A 25563-nucleotide genomic window follows, 5' to 3' on the forward strand; every position below is an offset into this window, starting at 1 on the left:
TCCGTGTTCTCTGACACAGTATCTATTGCCTTTCCTCAACTGTCTTTTCTTAAGGGGCACTTGCGTTCATTTTCTCAACACAGCTTTCCCAGTAGGTCACCAGTCGATTATCCTTGTTGGCACAAAAGTCTGTGAAATCTCGCAGCAGGCGGTCAGCCAGTTTCTCGTCCCCCAGCACGCCAGTCCTCCAGGCTTTGGTCAGCATGGTGTTGTAGGCCCAATTGTAGCCCACTCGCTCCTCAGAACCAAATAGATTCTGACTAGAGGAGTTAGCGGAGTTACGGCGTCGCCGCTGTCCACCGGAGTATTTTCTTTTTGAGTAAGGCAGCTGAAGAAAAACTGTACCTGGATAAAGGGATGAACATTCCTGAATAATCGCAATAGACCAAGACAAAGAGATAGACAAAAGTAAAAATCAGTGCTAGTATAGTTTATATCATTGATAAAAGCTTGTACCTGTTACATGGATGTATTGAGGTTTGTTCTCTGATGGAAAGTTAAAAGCTGATGCTGAGAATTTGTCTTGAACAAAGCCAAATCTTGAATGAAAAAAAGGAATTAATTTTAATGAGGACAAACACAAGACCATTACACCTAGATAAATAGATACTAGAAATAAATTAGATGCACTCAACTGTGTTCACATCAGTAACCCCTAAGTTTGAGAAATATATTTTCTTTACCTGAAGAGTATGGCCTCCTGAAACAACTGCATTCTGTCCCAGTATGTCTCTGGCTCAAACCCTAAACAAGTAAAGCAGTGTTGTTATGGAGGATATCATACTTTTACTTAACATTAAAAGACAAAAGGTAATTCCACAAGATATTGTGAGAAATTTTGTGAAAGAATCCATCCAAGATGGTGGATGAAGGAGAGAAATGATGATCATAAATATATTAAAATGTCATTAGATACCAAAACAGACTATTTAACTAATATTTGTGCACTAAGTATCTAGGATTTTATCACAGTGTTAGCTTAGCAAGGGGCAAACACCAAACAGAGCCATCTATTCACTAAATTTGGGGATTTTCAGACTTCTACAACCAACACACCATTCAATCTGTTACTTTGTCCTCACCCTCAAACAGGCTATCACAGCCCTCCTTTAGCAGGCACTGGATGTTTAAGGGGATAAACAACTGAGCACGGAGTGGGTCACCATACAGGTACGATGACAAAGCAAAGGGAACCTCCAACACAGGTACAAGCAGGAACCCACAAGATGCCGCCTTTCTGTGCCAGCCTTGCACCTGAAAAAGAAGACTCCAGTGCTACAGGACTATGCCTCAACCTTAGATGTTATGTTTGCACCCTTAGTTGATAGTAGTTAACTACATGTTTCTGGTTGACTTTGCTGGATAATCCTCAATTATTCAGGATTTTTTAAACTATACTCATCCTATGCTTACCATCTCAAAGAGTACGGCTGCAGTAACAGCCATCCAGTGCAGCTTGATTTCAAAGGCAGCGCTGAGGGAGAAGTTTCCATGGTAATAGCAACTGCACCATTCAGTCCGATCACTGCGATTGTTCACATCAACGTCCAAGGTGACTGTTTTCTGCTCTGGAACCGTGGCAGCTGAGAGAGGAGGGGCAAAAACAGAGCGAGAAAGAGTAGAAATTGCCAAAAGAATGAAATGAGAAATGGGAAACCTTTAATGGGTCAATGGAGAGTAATTGCGATAAAAGAGTTTATGGCAGTTAGTGTTCAATGACATCTGAAACGAATATTGAGAATGAATTGAACTAATTATTCTAAGATCTAGAGCAATTTTCCATCATGCAGTGTATTAAAGGCAAGTATGATGTATGAAGCTTCTATGGCAGGAAAACACTGAAAGCTGAGTGCAGTAAAGTCAGAAAGGCAATGGGATTGAGGAAAAGCTTTTCTCAGGTTTGAGAACAATGCAGGAACATCATACATCTAGCGGGACAACATGACAGATGGAGGAGAGCAGGAAGAACCCATACCACAGCACTACTGGACCACAGCCAATACTTCACCACAGCATGCACTACTGGTGTACAAGACATAATTATAGCCCACCCAACACAGCGCTTTGATTGGTGTATTGGGGCATCAGTCCATGCTCTGATTGGAACAGCTTGCAAAGCAATTTGTGCCCTGACTGGGTAGAATACATGTAACCATGTTATTTGGAGAGTGTAAGCACCGTCAAAACCAATTGATGGCTTATGGCAGAATTGCAAACACTGTCTAGATCAGTTAGAAAGAGAATCACGATGTAATCAACATGATTTGGGAATTGTGGGAATGAACAGGGTGAACTAAAGATGGACTACTTTTCTATAACAGCATGCAGTCCCGGAATGGAGAAGAGTCACACAAAGTCAGATGATTAGACTTGCATCTTGCACTTGATGGAAGTGGTTGGATCAAAACCTTAGCTTGATATTTTCTAAGAAGAATTTAGTGTTGCGTGCAGTCATTCAGTGATGTTGTTGTTGATCTTTATATGTTAGTTGAGTTGTGAAAGTTTCCAATTGATGTTAGGTTGACTAGTAGATGGCATAGATGGTATCTCAATGTTTTAGTAATATGCAAAGAAATGATTTGACTTTGTGTGACTCATTCACTCAACTAGTCTTCCAGAACTTTCGGGGTAGGGAGTGTGGCATACTGCTTTAAGGTCCGGAGCATGGCTGCTCTGGCGTCAGAGCCGGCTGTGTGTACCTAGCAGTGCAGCAGTTTGGCTGCGTCCACCGAAGCTGCGGCTGAAGGAGCTATGCCTACTTGCATACGAGGCTGGCCGGCTGGGCAACCAGGGGAGGAGGAAGGCAGGTAAGTCACAAGGCCGACGTTCCTCCATAACAAAGGCCACCTCAAACCACTTCCTCTGAAACAGGGCTAAGTCCTCCAAAGCTGCAGCTGACCATACATTGGCTCCCGCTGGGGGCAGCTGAGTCGTAGAAGCTGCAGGGGAAAAGAGCTCTGTTTTCATGAAGCACCAAGACACAATCATGATAACAATGGGATTCAGGATCTGCAAGCATATGCTCACAGGATCTGCAACCTTAACACTGATATCAGTTAAAATCACTGGAGGTTATAGTATCACTGTGCTGCTGGTTTCTAGTAGGCGATCATTCTCTGCAGTATCCAACTGTATGAAGTGGCTGGTCTTGTGCACACCAGATATTGCAACATCTTATTGAAAATGAATCTCCCTTGATACAGCTGGATACAGTAGGAACAGTTAGCAGCAACCTACTCTGCAGAAACTTGGCAAACCCTAGACAAGTAATCTTGACAGTCAATTCAGTTCTTACCCTTTTCATATTCCTTGTCGACAATCCGGTAGAGGTAGAACCCATAAACAAACGTCCGCATGGCATCACCGGAGGCATGCATTATTAGACCTTCATCCAGCATTTTCTATAGGAGTGTCATGGAGAGATTCAGGATTTAAAATTCAAACACAAGCCACTGTGACTTCTGCAATGTTCTCAATTTTACCTGCATGATTTCTACTGCAATGCCTTGTGTGGCAACATTCTCCACAGTGCTGACCAGCCAATGTACAACCTCAGCACTGACAAAGCAGTTGGGAGGCAGGCCCCTCTGCTCTGGCAAAAGCTGCACTCCAGTGCTGCAAGCACAGGAAGTCAATTTATATCACACATGGGTGACATAACAGAACACTAATAAATAATTAAGGATTAAAAGACTCTCACGTGGGATGCTTAATGGCTTCCAGGATCTCCATTAGTGTGGAAGATGAGGAAAGGCTTAATCCACTGGACCTTTATGAAAGTGGAACTTTCTGAGTTTAATGTACGAAGCCATGCTCTGATAGTTGGAATAAATTAAGGCATTCTCTTACCCAGTCTCTCCACCAGTGCCTAGGGTTGGGTCTCCTGTGGCTTGGGATGTAGCTGATGTTCTCTCTCCTGGTTGGTTTCCTCCTTTGTCTGACAACCCACCCTCAATGTGATTTGCTGGAACCTGTTCAGCTGGCAGCTGAGGAACCTAGTGGGGATGTGTAATATACAACATTAGAAATGCAGTGCTCCTTTACACCTTCATGCACAAGAACTCTTACATTTGAAGATATAAATCATCATGCAAACAAGTCTAAAAACAGCTCTACACAGGACTGACAAGGGTGCAAAATATATTCATGCCATCTGACTAGCAGGAATGCATCTTACATAGATAATATCTGGTACTTGTCTACACAAAATTTCTACCAATTTCTTTGATGCTGTCTTCATAATATCCTTTCGTAAACCACTTTGACATTATTTAAATGATTTGTCAATTTATTGCAAGCTAGTCCATTACTTTGGTATCATAAGTGTTAGATATACCGGCCACTAAATACCATGTAGTAAAAAAAAAAAGCAAAATGTGACTACTTCCCATCTGCTCCTGGCCAGAATTAGCTGCAATGTGGAACAGTTACTGTATGCCGCTAGACAAAAATCTGGCTATGTGAGATGAGCAGTACTCCAATAATGAGCTCAGGATGTGCAGTGAGATTGAATGAAAAGTGCACATGCATTCTTTCACTGGCCATGCAGTCTAACAATACAGCAGAACTCATAGTGGTTAAGATGTTAAATGAAGTGAATCTAATATAGCTTTTACATTTTGTTATATTGATTATGGGTACACAGACAAACAGGAATGACTCTTCGTTACCACTATGACTACAAAAACACCAAATAGGAACAACCTTCACATTTTAATGCCAGTGAGAGGTTCGACAAGTATGCAGGCATGCACTCATGGTTTGTATGCACACACTGTACGTGCATTGCGAGAGACAGATGGCTCTCACAGAGCAGAGAGAGGGCATTGACTGACCTGAGAGTGAAAGGTGTAGGAGGAACGTGGACTACGAATAAAGTCCAAAATGAAGGCAGCGTCCTGTCAGCATGTTAGAGTAGAAAAACACCAGAAAGAGAGAAAATGGCCCCCAGAGAACAGAGCAAGAGCAAGGCCGTAATGGAAGAGGAAGAGGCAAAGATTAAAAGAGGCAAGGAAGAAGCAAGAAAACATAAACCCACTGCAAACAATAACCATGATTTAATACTGAGACAAAAGGGAGATTAAAAAAAAATCTAAATGAAAAATAGTGCCGTCATTTGCTTAAAAATGTTGAACTGCATTAATGATACTATATGCAACTAATCACACATTAACCCCCCAATATTACATTATTGTGGCATTTTTAAATAATTGCATTTAAATGTGCACTAAGCGATTTTTTTTTATAAAAGCTTTTGACCACAGCGTCAGACCAAGTCCCAAAACACACTCGCATCCAATCAGCACTAAGGGGCGTTTCTAGTAAAGATAGGGAGAAGATAGCACTGAGTGAGCACACATGACGGATATCAGCAGATCGATTATAGATAGCGAGACGAAAAAGAACATTTCAGAGGAACAAAATATTTAAAAAAGGTTATAATCATGCAAGAGGTAGGACCCCCATAAATATCAGAGCAGCTTTCTAGCGGTGGAGAGAACTGAAGGAGCGGGAAGGCCTGGACTCGGACGCTTGCTTTGTTTCTTCTTGATAGGTGAGTTACGTTTATCTTGCTTTTTCACACAACTTTCCTGTGTTGGCTTTTGCTTGAATATGCTGCTGTCGGCAGGCACGGCAGATCCACCATCGTCGCTGCCAGGGTTGTGTATGCCTATGAGGGGGAGTTATCAAAATAGGGGCGAGGTCCTGTTGGGGTGTGGGCATGTTTGCACCTCGCTTAGTGCACCTTTAATACCAACTTTTAATTCTGTTTCAAATACTGTGATCAGTCCTTAAACCAAGCAGACAAAAGTGAAAATTTGACAAAAATAAATCAATAAGCCGGCAAGCAATACACATTGTACCAATATAATAGCTCTGTTTCCCACTCAAAAAGCACAAAGAGACACGCAGGAAGCCAGGAAGTAGACGAAAGCACAGTCCGTTCGGCAGTCTGCCTCAGGCTCTCACCTTACGGGGGCTGTCAACATAGGTGGTTGTTAGGGCAACGCTGGCAGCATCACTGAGAGGACCACATGATTTCCCACCATGCTGAGCAGCAAGCTGCTGCTCTTCTAAACTCCTGCAGATAAAAGACATCACACCAGCATTAGAAAAAAGCCTGGAATCTCTGGCATTTTATAAAACCATATGCGGCACTAGAGAAAAGTCCGAATCTCAATGTTTCTGCTACGCAAAATCGTTTCACATTGATGTAGCACTGCTGTATTTTATTTTGTTTGGTGTCCCGAAATTTGCCTGCACAACTCACTTCTGTGTCTGATCCAGCTCCAGAAGTACAGAGAGAGCAGAGGTGCCCTTTTTGCCCACAGGGGGTGCTATAGGTTCTGGGTTGCAGGGTGAAAGGGATCCTGTCACCATCAGGCCTTTAATGGTGGCTCCTTTCTGTAAATAACAGAGCAATTGTTATTGTATTACCATGATGGGTGGTTTTATCCCTTTAATGACTAATTTGTGCTTATCTTGTAGCTGTGCTACACTCACGCGGATAATTCGATCAGATCGGTGACGCCGACGAATCCTGTTCAGGCCTTCCAAAAAGCGGATAAATCCATCCAAAAGAGACCAGTCCCCGGTGCCAGAGAGGCCATCTCGTCCTGCCCCTATTCCCTCCCCATACACGTCCCAGTGACCCTCACAATCTGCCACTCGCCTGGCTCCGCCCGCTGGCAGCAGCAAGAAGCGTGTCCGCCAGAACTTCAGAGAGTCAATAAGACTGTGGAAGAGAGAGGATTGGTTTCTTATGGGCATCTGCCTATGTAGATTTTGTGTCAGAGCCGTGGTGCTAGTAAAGCCACTTGCCTGAAGTCCTCTGAGCCGGCAGAGCAGATGTACTGGTCCAGGTAGTTCCACTTGTACTCCTCCAGCCGCTCGTGGCTGAACTCCACCCAAAATGGAAGGAAGTGGGCGTCTGCATGTGGAGGGCACAGATTGTAGCTGTACTGAATCTGTGTGGATTCATAGGGATACCTAAAGACACACAAAACACACTTTTGGGCATTTCTAGAAGAACAAATGACATTAACTGAAACTGAATGACTAAAAAAGATAAACTGACTTTGGGAGATAGCGGGTGACAGTAATGATCTTATCTTTAAGGCAGACTTTATGAAAGGTTCTTCCCATACTGAGCCAGTAAACACTCTCCTCCTCCTCTGGTTTACGTCGAGACACCAGCGCTGAAAAACACACCTTTAAATCTCTCACCTACATTACAACGGAGTGTGATTTATAACAAGAAGTCTGTTTTTTTTAAAATCCAAACTAGTTTGCAGAGCTGTGGGGCGTCCAATAGGGGATGTACCTCGGGAATAAAGGGGGCTGCTGCTGAGGGGCGGGGCTATAGCCGGCTGTGGCTTCCTGTTAGGATGTACAATGATCTGATAGCCTTGCATCAGACGCTGACAGATGAACTCTTCAAACACCTGATGGGCCATCATCACTGGAGACTCATCGTCACGCCTACAAATGATGGAGGGTATTAATTTCGGACTTAGATCTTCAATATACATTTTTCTAGCCAGACTCTTTCTCAGTGCTTCATGGTAGTATGCAGGTGCTAAAGTGCTCTTTTGGCAAATTTTCTTGTTTCAGTTCTTGGATTGGTGGAGATTTATTTGTGGAATCATGATTAACAGTTACAAACAGTAACAAATATGATTATTTAAAAAGATGAAATAATGGGGGCTGATGGCTTTAACAAAAGCATATACCCTTAACAACCTCGTAGCTCACAGTAGGTCTGTATTAAAGGTTTAAAGCTACAGTTAAAATCAATTCTCCTATGGAGAAAATGAATGGCATTTTTACTCCTAGAAGCCAACTGTTGTACTCTACATCAGCCGATATATACACTGCCTGGCCAAAATTGTCACTGATTGGATTTAAATAAGCAAATACTTAATATTTTAGGATAACATAATGATAACATTGTGCTTTCATTGTTGTACCATTTTGTAAATGTCATGCAACATCACCACAACATTTATTTCTATCAAGAGTTGCATTACTTTTTGGCCGAGATCTGGTATATATTGAGATGTAAAAAAAGATACCTTGTATATCTTTTGTAGATCTTGAGTCAAAGCACCCTGTAAAATCGGCAGAACCTGATTTTACCAAGTGAGACATGTTCCTGGGACAACATCTTTGTTGTCCCTGGAACAACATTGTGATTAACCAATCAGATTTGAAGAACCAGTTTATAGATTTTGTGAATTTACGCTTAAAATTACTGTTTGGTACTTGTACATCAGTGTCATTCATCTATCATTTCCTCATATTTTAGGGATTACTCATGGTTAAGGTTAGGTTTAGGTGTAGGGATATGGTCAAGAATATATTTTTGGAGTAAAATGTCGTTCCAGGGTCAACAAAATATGTTGACCTAGGAACACATCTAACTCAGCAAAATCACGACGTGCGTAAAATTGATCCTGGAATATGTACATGAGTATGTCTTCCAACATGGTCGTTTAAGAAATAAAAAACTATGCACTATATCAGATAGGGTTGAAAGTATTGTTGCCAAACAATCATGCCAGAAACATATTAATCATTGCAATATTGATCCAAGACTTCAGTATTTGCTTACTTAAATCCAAACAGTGAGTTTTTCTTGGCCAGGCAGTGTATATAGTGCATACACATAATACAACAAATATGAAAGTCCGTTTTTGACCTATACCACCCAATCCCTAATGTCTTTGTACCTCTCCAGGTCCGTGTGTGGCAGCAGGTCATAGCAGCCCTCCGTGTAGTCATTCTGCAGGGTTTGGCGGTCGGGAAAGTAATCGGTCGTGAGGGGGAGACAGGCGGGAGTGGTAAGGGACTTCCAATCCACCCCGACCGTGCAGCAAAAACTAGGCACTGTCGGAGGGGCAGACAGCAGCAGGACTTCAGGGGCACCCCCATCACACACACACAGCACCCCATAGCGCATGACAAACGTACCACATGGACGCAACAAATTACATTCATACACATTCACACGTCAGGCCCGGTTGAAAATTAGCAGACAGATTGAGAGAGAAAGGTGAAAGAGCAGAAGGTGAACAGTTTCAGGCAGACAGACACATACCAACACGCAGAACAAGGAGAAAGAGAATGTGGGAAAAGAAAAAGGAGTGTGTTACCATCATTGTTGTAATTGAAAAAGGAGTGTGTTACCATCATTGTTGTAATTGAACTGAAATTACAGTAAACACTACATGCAATATTAACATGCACTAAAGGCACTGTGAGCATCATGACATCACTGATGAGTAATACGTGTGAAAGGCCATCTGTACAACACAGAAAACAGAAAAGACGACCAGTACTCTTAGCATTCAGGCAAGGCATGCGTGAGAATCTGAGTGCGGCAGTGTGATTTAACATTCTCGCCATTGGTGATTTTATTGAGGATTACAAAGCTTATGAGTGGGAGGGACTTGAAGTTTGATACTTGATTAGAGAGAAAGGGGAACTTTGGAAATAGTGAAATCCCTGGGGGAAGATGGTACAGAGAGAAAGCCAGAAATCCCATAAAAATCTGAGGTGGAATTCACTAAATGAATTGCGCACATTGCTAGAAATATTTCGTTTAAGCTTTAGCACCTGATTCAGTTATTACCACAGTTTTCCTGTCAGCTAGATATGCTAGATGCATCTTATTTGGGAATATCACTAGCAGATTAACGTGCTAGCTTACCCTACACCGTTTACAATCTAACAGGACAAATATTCAAATCTTTTTTTTTTTTTTGTGAATATGACCAGCCAATTAATGTGTTAGCTTAGCCCACACCCAAGAAATACTAAAGGAACTCTTATTTAAATTCTGTTAAATTCTTATTTGTGAATATCAGTAGCCAATTAGCCTGCTAGCTTATCCTACACTAGTTACACCCTAATGAACAAATATATTTAATTCTGTTAAACTGCGGGTGGGGTGTGAACAAGATTCAGGTTATAACAAATGCTCAAGTGGCGCAACTGAATAGTGAATTCCCTCAGAGGTTGTGGACCACCTTTTTCGTTCATCAAACTTTCAACCATAAACACAGCCAATCGACTCCATTTATACACTGTGTGCACAATTTTTAGGCAAGTGATTATTTTGACCATATCATAATTTTATCCATAATTTCCAAGTCCAAGCTTTATAAACTTGAATGCTTATTGTATTTAAACAAACATGAAGCTACCAGGAACCCATTATCCTCCAGTGCTGCCATATTCCACCACTGCAACCTACCTGGAGTGTCAAGAAGTACAAGGTGTTCAGTTCTCAGAGACATGGCCAAGGTAAGAAAGGCTGAAACCCGACCACCTCTGAACAAGACACATAAGTTGAAATGTCAAGAATGGGCCAAGAAATATCTGAAGACAGATTTTTCAAAGGTTTTGTGGACTGATGAGATGAGAGTGACTCTTGAAGGACCAGATGGATGGGCCCGTGGTTGGGTCAGTAACGGACACAGAGCTCCACTTCGACTCAGACGCCAGCAAGGTGGAGGTGAGGTGCTGGTATGGGCAGGTATATTAAAGATGAGCTAGTTGGACCTTTTCAGGTTGAAAATGGACTCAAAATCTCAGACCTACTGCCAATTTTTTGAAGACACTTTCTTCAAGCAGTGGTACAGGAAAAAGTCTGCTTGTTTCAGGAAGACTTTATTTATGCAAGACAATGCTCCATCACATGCATCAAAGTACTCCACTGTGTGGATGGCCAGTAAAGGCCATGAAAAACTAATGACATGGCCACCTTCTTCACCTGACTTAAACCCTATTGAGAACTTTTGGGCCCTTCTTAAGCAGGGAATTTACAGTGAATGTAAACCGTAGACCTCTCTGAACAGTGTCTGGGAGGCTGTGGTTGCGGCTGCACAAAAAGTTGATTCTGACCAGATCAAGAAACTGACTGACTCCGTGAATGGAAGGCTTGTGACTGTTATCGAAAATAAGAGTGGCTATATTGGTCACTGAGGTTTTCTTTTTGAAATTTCAGAAATGTTCATTTGTAAATAGGTGAAAATAAACAAGTGAGATGGGAAAATCGTTGTTTTCCATTTAGTTGCATAATTCTGCACACTAATAGTTGCCTAATAATGGTGAACATGTAGATATTCTATTAAGAAGGCCAAAACTTCACTTTTACTACTTAATAATTCAGGTTTGAGGGTTTGTTAACATTTTTGAATTGACAAAGAGCACTGTAGTTGTACAATAACGAAATTAATCCTCAAATACAACTTGCCTAATAATTGTGCACCCAGTGTATGATCTACTCCACTGGCTCAAGATACCCAAACAACCTTTAACAAAGATAAAGGACAGTAATTCACTTGTGGACACACCAAATTTGAGGTTCCTAACCCAAAAGTGCCAAAATCAAAAGATATGAGGAAAGACTTAAATACCTTAAATCATTCAACAATAGATTTCAGATTTCCTGCCCAAACCCCCTTCCCTTTGAAATATGTTTGAATTTAAGTAATTGCCTCTAACAAATTTCTGAGGGTATATATTTAAATTATCATGTGAAAGTGAATGGATACTGGAAATGTTTTTGAGTGAGTGAGTATCTTCAATGATGGGGAAGAACTCACTCGGATCTGGACTGGAGTAATCCTCAAAGGAACTACGGTTCACTGGTGTTCCTGTAAAAGCAAGAGCAGTAACAAGAATGTGAACTCAAAGTCTGGTTTCATAAAGAACAGTCATTTGATGACCAGACAATGTAATAATAGAAATGAAAGGGGTCCTATTATGCTTTTTCACATTTTCAACTTTAGTTAGTCTGTAATGTTGCTGTTTGAGCATAAAAAACATCTGCAAAGTTACAAAGCTCAAAGTCCTGTTCAAAAGGAGATATTTTATTAACAGAAATCACTTTTTAAAAACTACAACGAACTACACTTTTGGACTACAATGCATATTTTCTGGAATTTGTGATATCACAGATACAGACGAATGGGACGAGACCTGGTTGAGCTGAACTAGAGAAGACAATGAGTGTTATCACTATGTGGGAGACACACTAGCTTTCCAAAGGCAGATTAACTTAGAGTGGTTACAATCATCCAGGTTTAAATCACGCTCAAATTAATTTGATTTTGACCATACACTGAAATTCAATTTACACTGAAACTCGCAGCAGGCGGCTATGGTAAGGGGCATGACATTTTCTGACTAGGCGCCAAGTGCTGTCAATCACAACACACACTGGTCCAGCTAACCAATCGCAACACACACTGGTCCAGCTAACCAATCACAACACAGACTGGCCCAGCTAACCAATCATAGCACAGAGTGACCCAGCTAACCAATCACAACACACACACTGGCCCAGCTAACCAATCATAGCACAGACTGTCCCAGCTAACCAATCATAGCACAGAGTGACCCAGCTAACCAATCACAGCACAGACTGGCCCAGCTAACCAATCATAACACAGACTGGCCCAGCTAACCAATCATAGCACACACACTGGCCCAGCTAACCAATCATAGCACAGAGTGACCCAGCTAACCAATCACAACACACACACTGGCCCAGCTAACCAATCATAGCACAGAGTGACCCAGCTAACCAAACATAACACACACTGGCCCAGCTAACCAATCACATCACAGACTGACCCAGCTAACCAATCACATCACAGACTGGCCCAGCTAACCAATCACAGCACATTTCATATTTCAGAAGGTGGGCCTTCATTTGATACAAGACCTATTTGAGCTGTTCATGCCAGACTGGGGGGAGAGGTGTTTTTTTCATAAAATATGTGAAAAATAATGTTTTTCAAACAACCTAGTATGAGAGCCTGTTATAGTACACCCCCAAAACAAAACCAAGACTTTGTAAAAGAGCATAATTTGACCCCTTTCAAAGAAAGTAAATGGACCAGTTCATGAGATTCATTTGCTGCATGTTTTGTGAATCGCTGCAAAAAAAAAAAAAAAAACGGTCAAGGACATCATTTGTTTGGGACTTAGACTACACAAGTTGTGTTGTATGTCTTTGATTTGCTACAAAGAACTAACTCATTTAAGTTCATTTACTCCCGAATGAGACTATACCAGTCATGCTGCAAGTTTTTTGATTCACAACAAAGAACCAGATCACAAGAGTCATTTGTTTGGGTCTTGGACTACACTAGTCATATTGTATGTTTATTGATTTGCTACAAAGAAACGACTCATAAAAGTGATCTGTTTGGGGATCAGTCTCTACCAGCGGCATTTTGTTTTTTTCATTTGCTACAAAGAACCAACTCATAAGAGTCATTTATTCAGGAATCAGACTACATCAATCACACTGCATGGGTTTTGATTCAAGGAAACAAGGTCACAAGAGTCATTTGTTTGGGACTTGTTTGTTCTTGATTTGGGACATTATATTTGGGAATCAGACTACAACTTGCTATATATTTCTGGTTCACTAAAAAGTAGTGCTGCTCCGATCATGATCGGCCGATCGTTAATGCGCATCTCGTCTGTAAATTCCCTCAGGTGCGTGATTTCACATAGAGCAGCTGTTACTACACGGAGCCATTGTTAACTGAGAAGATGCGCAAATAAACGCTGAAAATGAAGTGGATTTGCGCAGCTTCTCAGTTAACAATGGCTCCGTGTAGTAACAGCTGCTCTATGTGAAATCACGCACCTGAGGGAATTTACCGCTGATTAGAGAACCGGCTTTACTGACGAGATGCGCATAACCCTACTAAAAAGAATCAGCTATTTAGAGGTAAATATAGAAGAAAATTAGGCACCAGTGCTGTTGCTACTTGCTGGGCTTCCAGAGATATCAGGAACTCCAGTGATATACAGTCCATTCTCTCCTGCTTGACGGGATACTGTCCGCTTGCTAAAACACACATTTACATCATCATTAGTCTCTAACTTTATCACAGTGGTCCATTTTCCCATTCCAAATAACCTCTTACTCATGTGTATGTGACTGACCTTCCCGTAGCTTCGTGATAGGCCAGTTCTAGCAGCTCAGCAGAGGTACGAGCCGGGTCTCTCTGCTCACTAACCTGCAGCTCTGCCATGTTCTGTCGCGTCTGATGGTGGATTTGGATTGCCTCTCCAGAAGGACCTTGAACATCCACACAATATTATACAAAAACATGTAGAGAACAGACTCTAGTCTGAATATTTCTAAATGTAATATAATCTTTTGGAATATGATTACACAATTCAGATTACATGTAATCGGTTACTACCCAGCACTGTCCATATGCTGAATATTTGACCACAGGATGCAGACTGACGGATCAGAAGCAAGCATTTCATGTGTATCACTTACCAACAGGAAATGTGTGCATCCAGCGGCGGCGGTTGGAGGTGAGTTTCATTGGCATGCGTGAGGGGGCGAACGGGTTGATGAGAGCCCTCTGGGGCGTGTAACCGCCCGGTCGTATGTGCAGAGTGGACTCAGCGCTTCCTACTGTGAAGCGGCCCGGAGCACTGGAGTCCCTCTGGGAATCTACCATCTTTTCTAGCAATTCTGCAACAATGAGACCGACGAGAAGCAGCAAACATCAACCAGATGTTTCAGTCTACATCAACACACAGGTGCACTCTGATGGGTTCTGTACCTCTTGTGCAGCTGGTGTACCCCAGGGAGCTGCTGACCTCGTACTGGCCCTGAGCCGTGCGAGGGATGAGCAGGATGTTGGAGACATGGCTCAGACTGTCATCTGATGGCAGGCTCCTCTGTTCTTCAAGTCCTGTAGGCCTGGGTGGGGGAGAGATACCCGCAACACCTCCACCAACATCCGTCGAGCCCCAACTTTTCCTGCTGGTTGATTCCCTCTCCCGACTCGACCTGACACACATGATCAGAGGCTAAATGTAGTTTGAGCGACTGAATGGAGCTCAAGCGTAGTTCAGGCAGACCATGGCGAGACAGCCAGCCATCAGCTGACGCTCAGCTGATGGTAACTCCTCCCACTATTAATTAAACAAGATATATAAGTTCATCTATACTCACACTTGCCATAGTCTCATAGATTCAACATGTGTCGCTTGAACTGAAGCGCTACATAGTTCTGTCACGCTACAATAGAGTGCTAAAACTGTATTTATTGTTTGAATTTCAATATAAAATTCACAGGATTTTGAAAATTGAGACTTTGTTTCATATCACAAGTAGAGTACAGAGCTTATTGCGACTATTGGATCAGAGGGATGCTACAAATCATTTTCATGAAGTTTTGTTCACATGTAAACTAAAAACAGCACAGGCTAAAATATCAAAATGCATATTATCAAAACACACAATAATTAAAGTCACCATTTCCTTCAATAATTTTGGCCCACCAAAATAAATTTTTAGCCAAATATTTTTGGTTAATTTTGGTGCATCACTAATCTAATCTAGTGTCTTCCCATCCACAAGCAGATTTCTAATTCTACAGTCATAATTTAAGTAATGGTTCACCCAAAAAACGAAAGATTTTACAGGATTTGGATTTGTTTAATCTACCTGAAGTTGGTGGACCTCTGGGATCTGGAAGGTCCAGGAAGCCTGAAGACCTGAGCGTCATACGCATCATAGTCCACCTGGAGAGGAAGGCTGTTCTCAACATTTTTTGGTGCACCAAGAGCTGAGAAAGAGAAATCCAGCTCAAGTCAGTTCACAGCAAACCCTTATTTAAACTTGAACTAAAACATAAAACCTCCTAGTGACCTACTTACAATGTTCTTTGTTGCTTTTAGCTTTCTCAGCATGAGCCTTAAAATGAAAAGACATCAGAGTGAGAGCAACTTCATTAGCAGTTTTACAAACATCAAGTTGTTCTCATAATAAACATGTTACAAATTCACAAGGTGTTGTCAGTTAATGTGTAATATTTCTAACCTTTTTTCCAGCCAGCTTGATCCGTGGTGTAAAACAGCTGCATGAGTTCTGGCTCTTTGATGTGTAAAAGCTGTAGATTCAGATTTAATAAAGTGAGCTCACCTGCATTAACCTATACATGTGTTTGTTTTTTGTGTTTTTTTTTTTTCAGGGTTAGCTGATATGGCCAAAAATATTATTTCAATATTCATTTCATACCAGTGATTGGGAAGGAAATGAATACCACATGTTTGTTATACTTCAAAAATGTAAACATAACTTGCTTACAAGTAAACTCCACAGAGTGAGCTACCTTTTAATTGAACGCCTCATTAAATCTGTCTAGATTCTTCCCCAAATTCTGTTTTTGGTTTTATTTTTTCTGATTTATTACAAATGTATAATCAAAAATATTGTGTAATGAAATTAATTCATGTAACTAACAACATTTTAAAATAAAATAACAGTAATCTATCTATCTATCTATCTATCTATCTATCTATCTATCTATCTATCTATCTATCTATCTATCAATCAATCTATATATATAGATATATATCTATCGGAGAATATGACTTTGCCCCAGTCCTCAGCAGTCCATTCACTATACTTTCTGCAGAAGATCAATCTGTCCCTGATGTTTTTTTTTGGAGAGAAGTGGCTTCTTTGCTGCCCTTCTTGACACCAGGCCATCTTCCAAAAGTCTTGGCCTCACTGTGCGTGCAGATGCACTCACACCTGCCTGCTGCTATTCCTGAGCAAGCTCTGCACTGGTGGCACTCCGATCCCGCAGCTGAATCCTCTTTAGGAGACGATCCTGGCGCTTGCTGGACTTTCTTGGACGACCTGAAGCCTTCTTTACAAGCATTGAACCTCTTTCCTTGAAGTTCTTGATGATCCTCTAAATCGTTGATTTAGGTGCAATCTTAGTAGCCACAATATCCTTGCCTGTGAAGCCATTTTTATGCAATGCAATGATGGCTGCACACATTTCTTTGCAGGTCACCATGGTTAACAATGGAAGAACAATGATTTCAAGCATCACCCTCCTTTTAACATGTCAAGTCTGCCATTCTAACCCAATCAGCCTGACATAATGATCTCCAGCCTTGTGCTCGTCAACATTCTCACCTGAGTTAACAAGACGATTACTGAAATGATCTCAGCAGGTCCTTTAATGACAGCAATGTAATGCAGTGGAAAGGGATTTTTGGGATTAAGTTAATTTTCATGGCAAAGAAGGACTATGCAATTCATCTGATCACTCTTCATAACATTCTGGAGTATATGCAAATTGCTATTATAAAAACTTAAGCAGGAACTTTTCCAATTTCAAATATTTATGTAATTCTCAAAGCTTTTGGCCACCACTGTATATATATATATATATATATATATATATATATATATATATATACAGTACAGACCAAAAGTTTGGACACACCTTCTCATTCAAAGAGTTTTCTTTATTTTCATGACTATGAAAATTGTAGAGTCACACTGAAGGCATCAAAACTATGAATTAACACATGTGGAATTATATATGGAATTATATACATAACAAAAAAGTGTGAAACAACTGAAAATATGTCATATTGTAGGTTCTTCAAAGTAGCCACCTTTTGCTTTGATTACTGCTTTGCACATTCTTGGCATTCTCTTGATGAGCTTCAAGAGGTAGTCACCTGAAATGGTTTTCACTTCACAGGTGTGCCCTGTCAGGTTTAATAAGTGTGATTTCTTGCCTTATAAATGGGGTTGGGACCATCAGTTGTGTTGTGCAGAAGTCAGGTGGATACACAGCTGATAGTCCTACTGAATAGACTGTTAGAAATTGTATTATGGCATGAAAAAAGCAGCTACAAGTACAGGAAAACGAGTGGCCATCAATACTTTAAGAAATGAAGGTCAGTCAGTCCGAAAAATTGGGAAAACTTTGAAAGTGTCCCCAAGTGCAGTCACAAAAACCATCAAGCGCTACAAAGAAACTGGCTCACATCCGGACCGCCCCAGGAAAGGAAGACCAAGAGTCACCTCTGCTGCGGAGGATAAGTTCATCCGAGTCACCAGCCTCAGAAATCGCAGGTTAACAGCAGCTCAGATTAGGGACCAGGTCAATGGCACACGGAGTTCTATCAGCAGACACATCTCTAGAACAACTGTTAAGAGGAGACTGTGTGAATCAGGCCTTCATGGTAGAATATCTACTAGGAAACCACTGCTAAAGAAAGGCAACAAGCAGAAGAGACTTGTTTGGGCTAAAGAACACAAGGAATGGACATTAGACCTGTGGAAATCTGTGCTTTGGTCTGAGTCCAAATTTGAGATCTTTGGTTCCAACCAGCGTGTCTTTGTGCGACGCAGAAAAGGTGAACGGATGGACTCTACATGCCTGGTTCCCACCGTGAAGCATGGAGGAGGAGGTGTGATGGTGTGGGGGTGCTTTGCTGGTGACACTGTTGGGGATTTATTCAAAATTGAAGGCATACTGAACCAGCATGGCTACCACAGCATCTTGCAGCGGCATGCTATTCCATCCGGTTTGCGTTTAGTTGGACCATTTATTTTTCAACAGGACAATGACCCCAAACACACCTCCAGGCTGTGTAAGGGCTATTTGACCAAGAAGGAGAGTGATGGGGTGCTGCGCCAGATGACCTGGCCTCCACAGTCACCGGACCTGAACCCAATCGAGATGGTTTAGGGGTGAGCTGGACCGCAGAGTGAAGGCAAAAGGGCCAACAAGTGCTAAGCATCTCTCGGGGAACTCCTTCAAGACTGTTGGAAGACCATTTCAGGTGACTACCTCTTGAAGCTCATCAAGAGAATGCCAAGAGTGTGCAAAGCAGTAATCGAAGCAAAAGCTGGCTACTTTGAAGAACCTACAATATGACATATTTTCAGTTGTTTCACACTTTTTTGTTATGTATATAATTCCACATGTGTTAATTCATAGTTTTGATGCCTTCAGTGTGTGACTACAATTTTCATAGTCATGCAAATAAAGAAAACTCTTTTGGTTAACTTTTGGTCTGTACTGTATATATATAATCAGTATATAATTAATAATTTAAAACAAAACACTGCATTTAATTATTTGTCAAACTTTTTCACAATTATTTATTTTGTTTAAATAAATTGTATTATTATTTCCCTGAGAGGTATATTTTACTATACAAAAGTAGTTTATTTCTCTATAGTAAAACAGATGACACAACACAACACTTATCTAGATTTAGGATATATATCAGAAATTATTCTAAAGTTAATTACCGCTATTGTGGATCTATTTTATTTATATATTCCTATTTAATGCATAAAACATACATTTTTGATAAAAGGACAAACCCAACCCTATAAGATTGAGAGTTAAGGGTGGGCTCTTCTAACTTGCTACCAACAGCTCGGTGGTTGCTAGGGTGTATTGGGTAGTTAGTACACCCTAGCAACCACCGAGCAGTCGGTAGCAATAACCCTCAAATCTCACCTGTGGTTGATCCAGTGAGGCAGATTGTAGTCATCACCAATTCTAGAGTCTCCGTGCACTGTACGGTTATGTAACTAATAAAATGATATATAAAAAAAACAATAACCCCATTTAGTAGTATTAAAACATTCAGATCTTATTTTATGCTCAAATGCCAAACGTAATATGGTCTTTACCAACCTTGAAGAGTGGAACAGCATGGAGGGGCTGCTCTCCCATGCATACCAGATCTACACCGATGCCTGTCAGGAAGAGACCATTAGCATCCACCGTTCTGTGCTACAATACAAACAGTGAATGTACAGCACGCTCACTGACCGTTGTCAATCATTCGCTGTTTGGTGAGGATCATGAGCAAGCGGTCCACCTCGAACACACCCACTCCTGGAGTAATGACCACTGACATCTGACCCGTACGGTCAAAGTTACGGTTGATGTAGTGCTTATCAAAGACTGAAAGAGACAAAACAGGACACTGATATCAGCACAAACAGCTCTACTATAGTGCTGTGGGACTATAGACCAAATACACAAATACGAACCATTGAAAGACAAGTTGATAGCTTCCAGATAATTCCCCTGAGCAGCCGTGGAATTGCTCCCGCACAGGAATCCATCTGCAATATTGAGACATTAACAAAATGTGTATGTCAATCTAAGACTCTCACACGCAATAATGGCATTTTCAAAAAACAATTAAAAAATAATAATAAATGACATTTTCTAAACAATATTCAATTTTCAAAAAACTGCAATATGAAGTATGAACATATAAAACTAAATATGAAATACACGTTCAAAATTAAAACATATATAAAAATAAAATAAAAGAAACAAGTTTATATATGTATATGTGTGTACAAACTAAACTAAACTCCTTCAGGGTTTGTATTAGTTATGGAAAGTTTTTTTGTTGAGTATGGCCCTGTATGACATCATGAAGGGCAGGATTCTTTGTATGGGCACTTCTCCAGGAAAAGCGCGCACACACAGCAACCAGAGCGAGAGCAAGAGCCGCCCATCAATGTGCTTCATTCATTAACTCGTTAGCCACAGTTAATTTAAGACAGTAAAGTTTTATTGCTATTTTATTTTTGTCGATGTCACAGCTTGCAGACGATCACTAAGCAAAACCTGCGCATGCTCGTGACTCTTTAGCTCCGCCCACGACACGCCGCCAGGAGCTTGACTGTTTTCAGAGAGAAGCGGTACAGCTGTAAATCTGATAAAACTAAAGGCTTATCAAAGAAATATGAAGGATGCAACACTACTGTATACTCTAAATTAGCATGAGATTAGCAGAAACTGTGTAATGTCCCCTTTAATTGTAATAATATTTTACAATATTACTTTTTTTTTAAAAATGCAGCCTTCTTCCAAAACAATCTTATGATAGATATCTTACAGAAGAGTGTGTGTGTGTGTGTGTGTGTACAGAACTGCATACACACCAGCTCCTTTAAGACGCACCAGCACAGGATACTGTATGAAGAGCTTTTTAATAGTGATAAGTAGAGACATCCACTCATCACGCCTTTCATTCTGGTCCACCACCCTGCAAGAGAAGGAAAATAAGGACTGCTGCTTGAACCAGTACAAAGCTGCCGTTCTTAATGCTTAGTGAACCTCTGGACCTGTAGAAATCCTCATAATAACGTCCCTTATGGTCTTGTCGAACTGACACTCTTTGGATCTCTGGGAACTCTTCTGCATGAAGAAACACACATAATAATAATAATAATTATTATTATTCAAATCGTACGACCCAAGCCAGTTTTAAATCTGAAACATTTACCCAGTGATTTGGCAGAGTAGAAGGTACGAGAGAACAGCACCACTGTAACCTCATGGCTGCAATTCTTCTCCTAGAAAAGAGGCTACATTTGAACAAAAACAATCCCATAATGCCAAAGAACATGTTCATATTCAGCTATATCGTGCAGATAATGTTACTACTGGTCAATTATAAAGTTAACACTCACTTTCCATTTGGCAAACAGATCCGAGAGGAAACCATTAACAGCTTTCTCAAAGTAAAGATCACCTGTGAATGAATTTAGTAGCTTAAATCACCAGAAATAACAGATTCACTCTTCAAATATAGATAATGATAAAAAAAAATAATAATAATAATTACCATAAATATCAAAGTCCCACATCTCACAGCTCATCTGAATGAATATATAAACCATTGCAGAGGTGGACCGGAACACCACCTGGATGGAGAAAACATGTGAAAATAAAAAAATATATAGAGATGGATAGTAAAACAAACTGAATTTCCAAAGAGAGATTCTCACCCTTGAATCTTCACTAATGTAGCCACAAGTGACCTTCTCTCCCTTTACCCACAATTCACTGGCCTGAGCCCTGAAACCATAATAAACGATTCTTTTGGTTAGACATACACTACTGTTGAAAAGTTTTGGTTCAGTAAGATTTTTAAATGCTTTCTCTTGTGCTCACCAAGACTGCCTTTATTTGATTTAAAAAGTACAGTAAAGTACTGTTTTTAAAATGTAATTTATTCCTGTGATGCAAAGCTGAATTTTCAGCATCATTACTCCAGTCCTCAGTGCCACATGATCCTTCAGTAATCATTCTGATATGCTGATTTACTGCTCAACAAACATTTCTTATCATAAGTGTCGAAAACAGTTGTGCTACTTCATATTTCTGTAGAAATTGATAGAACAGCATTTACTATATTTTTAACATTTTTAATGTCTTTACTGTAATCCTTTCTGAATAAAAGTATTAATTTCTTAAAAAAAATATGGCTGTAAAATACTGAAACTGACCAATCAGAATCAAGTATTCCAGACGGCCTGTAATAATGGATGTTGTTACCTGATCCCTGCAAGCTCTACTTTCTGTGTCACATACGCACACGTGCTCACCTGAAAGAACATCATGGACACAAAAAGATCACTGCAAGGCATCAAAAATAAACATCCCATGCAGATTTGAATCTAATCTACTCACTAAGCTCTTCTTCAGTCTCCACATGTCTCCTCGTCCAATATACTGATCTTTAAAGGTGAGCTCCACCAGATCCAAAGTCACATCCTGTTAAATTTCAATGGAGAATTGAGGTAACAAGGTATGAGAGGCTGTGCTATATTGTGAATATAGTGTGTATATAAAATAGAAGGACTGTGAAATAAACAATATTTCCATATAAAATACCTTTGGGTCCACAATATTGATGATGACGTCCTGGTAGGCGCGAAGCTTGAAGGCCTGAGCCACTGTCTGATCTACACTGATAGTTTCTGTTAACGGAAGAAGAGAAAATGAACACTGAGATATAGCCGATTAATAGTTACTAGTACAGAAAATGAAGCACTAATTTAAAACTCACCTTTCTGCAGGTCTTCTTTCAAACTCTTGACCTGCAGCAGCAGAGGACTGAGGACAAAGACATTGTAAACACACAGATATTATCAGTGCATACAAAAATATACCAGCTACACTTTGTATTTGCTTACAGTGAACTTATCCAATAAAGTATTGGGTAGTACAAGGTAACTACATGGATTAAGGTTAGGTTTAGGGTAGGTTCAGGGATAGTATCTAATTATTACCCAGTTATTATAATTGTTATAAAAAAAGTACATAGTATGTAAAATAAAGTGCTACCAATATGCCGGGCAATATACAATAATGTATAATATACAAGACAGTATTATATTATAGTATTATAAAATAGTATTATATATATAATATACAACAGTGTTGTTTTATTAATATTCAGAAGTAGTTTTTATTTTGACATTTTGTTTTCTTTATTATTTTAGTTAAAGTTTTAGTGATTTTGTTGTATATGTCATTTTTATTAGTTTTTCTTTTTAAAGATGTAGTTTATGTAGCATAAATAAAAAATAAATACAAATTTTAATAAGTTGATTTTATTTAAATATTTTATTTCAAGTATATGAATACACACACACACACACAAACAAGTTTTAAAACATTTCAGGTTAGATTATGATCAAATCATGACTTTTTATAGGAGGAAATGTGACATCTGCACACATTTTTGAGATTGACCTAAAATTATATTAATATTATATATTTAATATGTAGTTCATGTAGTCTATATAGTTTTTATATATATTTTTGTTTGTTTTAGTTTTCATTAGAAAATGTAAAAATTGTTGATAAGTTATTATAATTTATTATAATATATCTATATAATATCTAATTATTGTGTAAATCATGAAAAATATTTTATTTAAAGTATATTAACACACAGACACACACACACACACACACACACACACACATAAATATATATATATATATATATATATATATATATATATATATATATATATATATATATATATATATATATGAAGAGTTTGGTTCCAAAACGCAGTAAGCGCCATTTAAAAAATCAATATTGTATCTTGTTGGTACTGAAAAGTCCATTTTTAATTGGAATAAAAAATGCGATATTCGTAGATTTATTAGGTCATGTTTTCTCCCTTTTTTTCCAAACCGTGACAAATGCCAGTCTCCCTTTTTTGCAGAATGTGATATTTCTCCTCAACCAATCACAGCGCACCATTCCACACACTCTAGGCAGTAACGGCGATGCTTTGAATACACCCGGCAACTTAGTTTTCCTCATTTACTTTATGCTTTGTGATCAACAAACAAGGGCTCCACGATAAATCTCACGTGATTGCCATGGGCATCTCATTAGCCAGTTCTGTGATTAATAGTACTGATAAAACTCCATCATGTGGTTTCAGATAGAAATTATGCAGATGTATTTAATACACAGAGCCATATCACTGACAAGCTATGCTATATCGCGTTCATTAGATGAATTGCATTCGATATGAACGTGATATTGCGTTTTTATTAATGCCATTTATGTTTTTGTTAATACAGCACATAGCACTAGTCAACTAAATGAATGTAACATGGCAAAGATAAATGCACTTTTGGAAGTTGAATGTAAGGAAAATGTCATTTTGGAATTTCTGTGCTCTACTGTGATATTGTTGTTCATGTTCTTGTTCATAATTAAGTGAAATTTTATTGCTGTAATTAATTTAAAGCATTAACAAGATGACCTGTTGAATTTGTTTTGGGAGCGATTACTAAAGATGTTATGTGAAAGTTTGAAACAGAAAAAAGTTATTTTCATCTTGCCACATTCTTGGTAAAGAAATTTTTTTTTACTCAAATTAATCAAAATGGATTTATACGTTTTAAAGCCAAACTCTTCATACAAACATATATGTGTATATATATACATATGTATATATATATTAGCAAAAAGCTCCTCTCTGATACTTTTGAAAAAGTTTTTAATCAAGTAAATCTGAACATGGTTCTTAGATTTCTAGAAGAAATACATTTTAACCATCTTTTCTAGGCTTCCTTTGATTGATTGCACTTTATTATCGCCATGAATATAGCCTTAGAAGCTGGTATGGCGTTTAAAAGAAAGAAAGAAAAAGAAAGAAAGAAAGAAAGAAAGAAAGAAAGAAAGAAAGAAAAAGAAAGAAAGAAAGAAAGAAAGCTCCTCTCACCTGTACTCATCGTTTGGATGTGCAATCTCAACAATATCCCCCAGTTTAACCTGGGGGAAGACTTTAGGATTCATCATCAACTCATCCTCTGTGGAGAAAGAGTGAGTGTTAAGAGATGCGATGTTAAATTAGCCAGTGTCATAAACTAAACCGAATTCAGTTTGTAAACATTAAGAACATTCTCACCGCTCCCTCCAAAGCCCTTCTTGTGCACCACAAGTTTGTAGGACCTGTTTGCCTTCATGGTAACAGTCATTGTCGTCTTCATGAGGCACAGTCAAATTTACAAATATCTAGTGCTGAAGCAGTCTGCAGAATATCAACATCTTCATTTCTGCATCCTTCAAGTCGGCCTGATATGCAGGAACAAAGGTTTTAAATGACACGTAAAGTGATTGAAGATGAAGAGACCCAGTCAAACTCATGACAGTCTGTCTGTCTGTCATCCTCCTGGATGTTTACAAGTCGCGTGACTCATGTCTTCTGATCCCAGAGAACGCTCTGCAAAAAAACTTCTTCTTTTTGTAAGACGCAGGTTTATTAAATAGAAGGTCAATATTTATTTACACACCGACAATGCATAGTTTAATTTGTATCTGTCAGAAATAATGCAACATTTCTGCTGTTTACGGAAAAAGGGATAGTCTTCTTCGGGTTTGTGATAATAG

General features: G+C 39.5%; 1 protein-coding gene across 4 annotated transcripts; it reads right to left on the minus strand.

Moving 5' to 3' along the window:
• Positions 1-25563, minus strand: LOC132132599 (GATOR complex protein DEPDC5-like). Of its 4 annotated transcripts, none has more exons than XM_059545035.1 (42): positions 25082-25563; positions 24896-24983; positions 22708-22754; positions 22533-22618; positions 22329-22412; positions 22194-22243; positions 21644-21713; positions 21481-21559; positions 21326-21387; positions 21139-21208; positions 20978-21050; positions 20795-20898; positions 19886-19960; positions 19662-19796; positions 19524-19585; positions 19344-19417; positions 15878-15947; positions 15715-15751; positions 15503-15623; positions 14613-14842; positions 14321-14521; positions 13975-14110; positions 13782-13876; positions 11613-11663; positions 8733-8889; positions 7325-7482; positions 7079-7199; positions 6823-6990; positions 6505-6736; positions 6272-6405; positions 5971-6082; positions 4836-4898; positions 3850-3986; positions 3701-3769; positions 3483-3615; positions 3296-3401; positions 2700-2939; positions 1414-1583; positions 1083-1254; positions 684-744; positions 457-539; positions 1-345 (listed from the first exon to the last, which is right to left on the minus strand). In XM_059545035.1, the coding sequence occupies exons 1-42, from the start codon at positions 25161-25163 to the stop codon at positions 50-52; spliced, it is 4794 nt and encodes a 1597-aa protein (XP_059401018.1). In that variant the 5' UTR covers positions 25164-25563; the 3' UTR covers positions 1-49. The 4 variants fall into 4 exon arrangements, with proteins under 4 accessions (XP_059401018.1, XP_059401019.1, XP_059401017.1 ...); XM_059545036.1 differs by having other exon boundaries at positions 2760-2939; positions 8733-8916; XM_059545034.1 differs by having other exon boundaries at positions 8733-8916.

The sequence above is a fragment of the Carassius carassius genome, chromosome 49 (assembly GCF_963082965.1).
Source record: "Carassius carassius chromosome 49, fCarCar2.1, whole genome shotgun sequence".
Taxonomy (NCBI): Eukaryota; Metazoa; Chordata; class Actinopteri; order Cypriniformes; family Cyprinidae; genus Carassius; species Carassius carassius.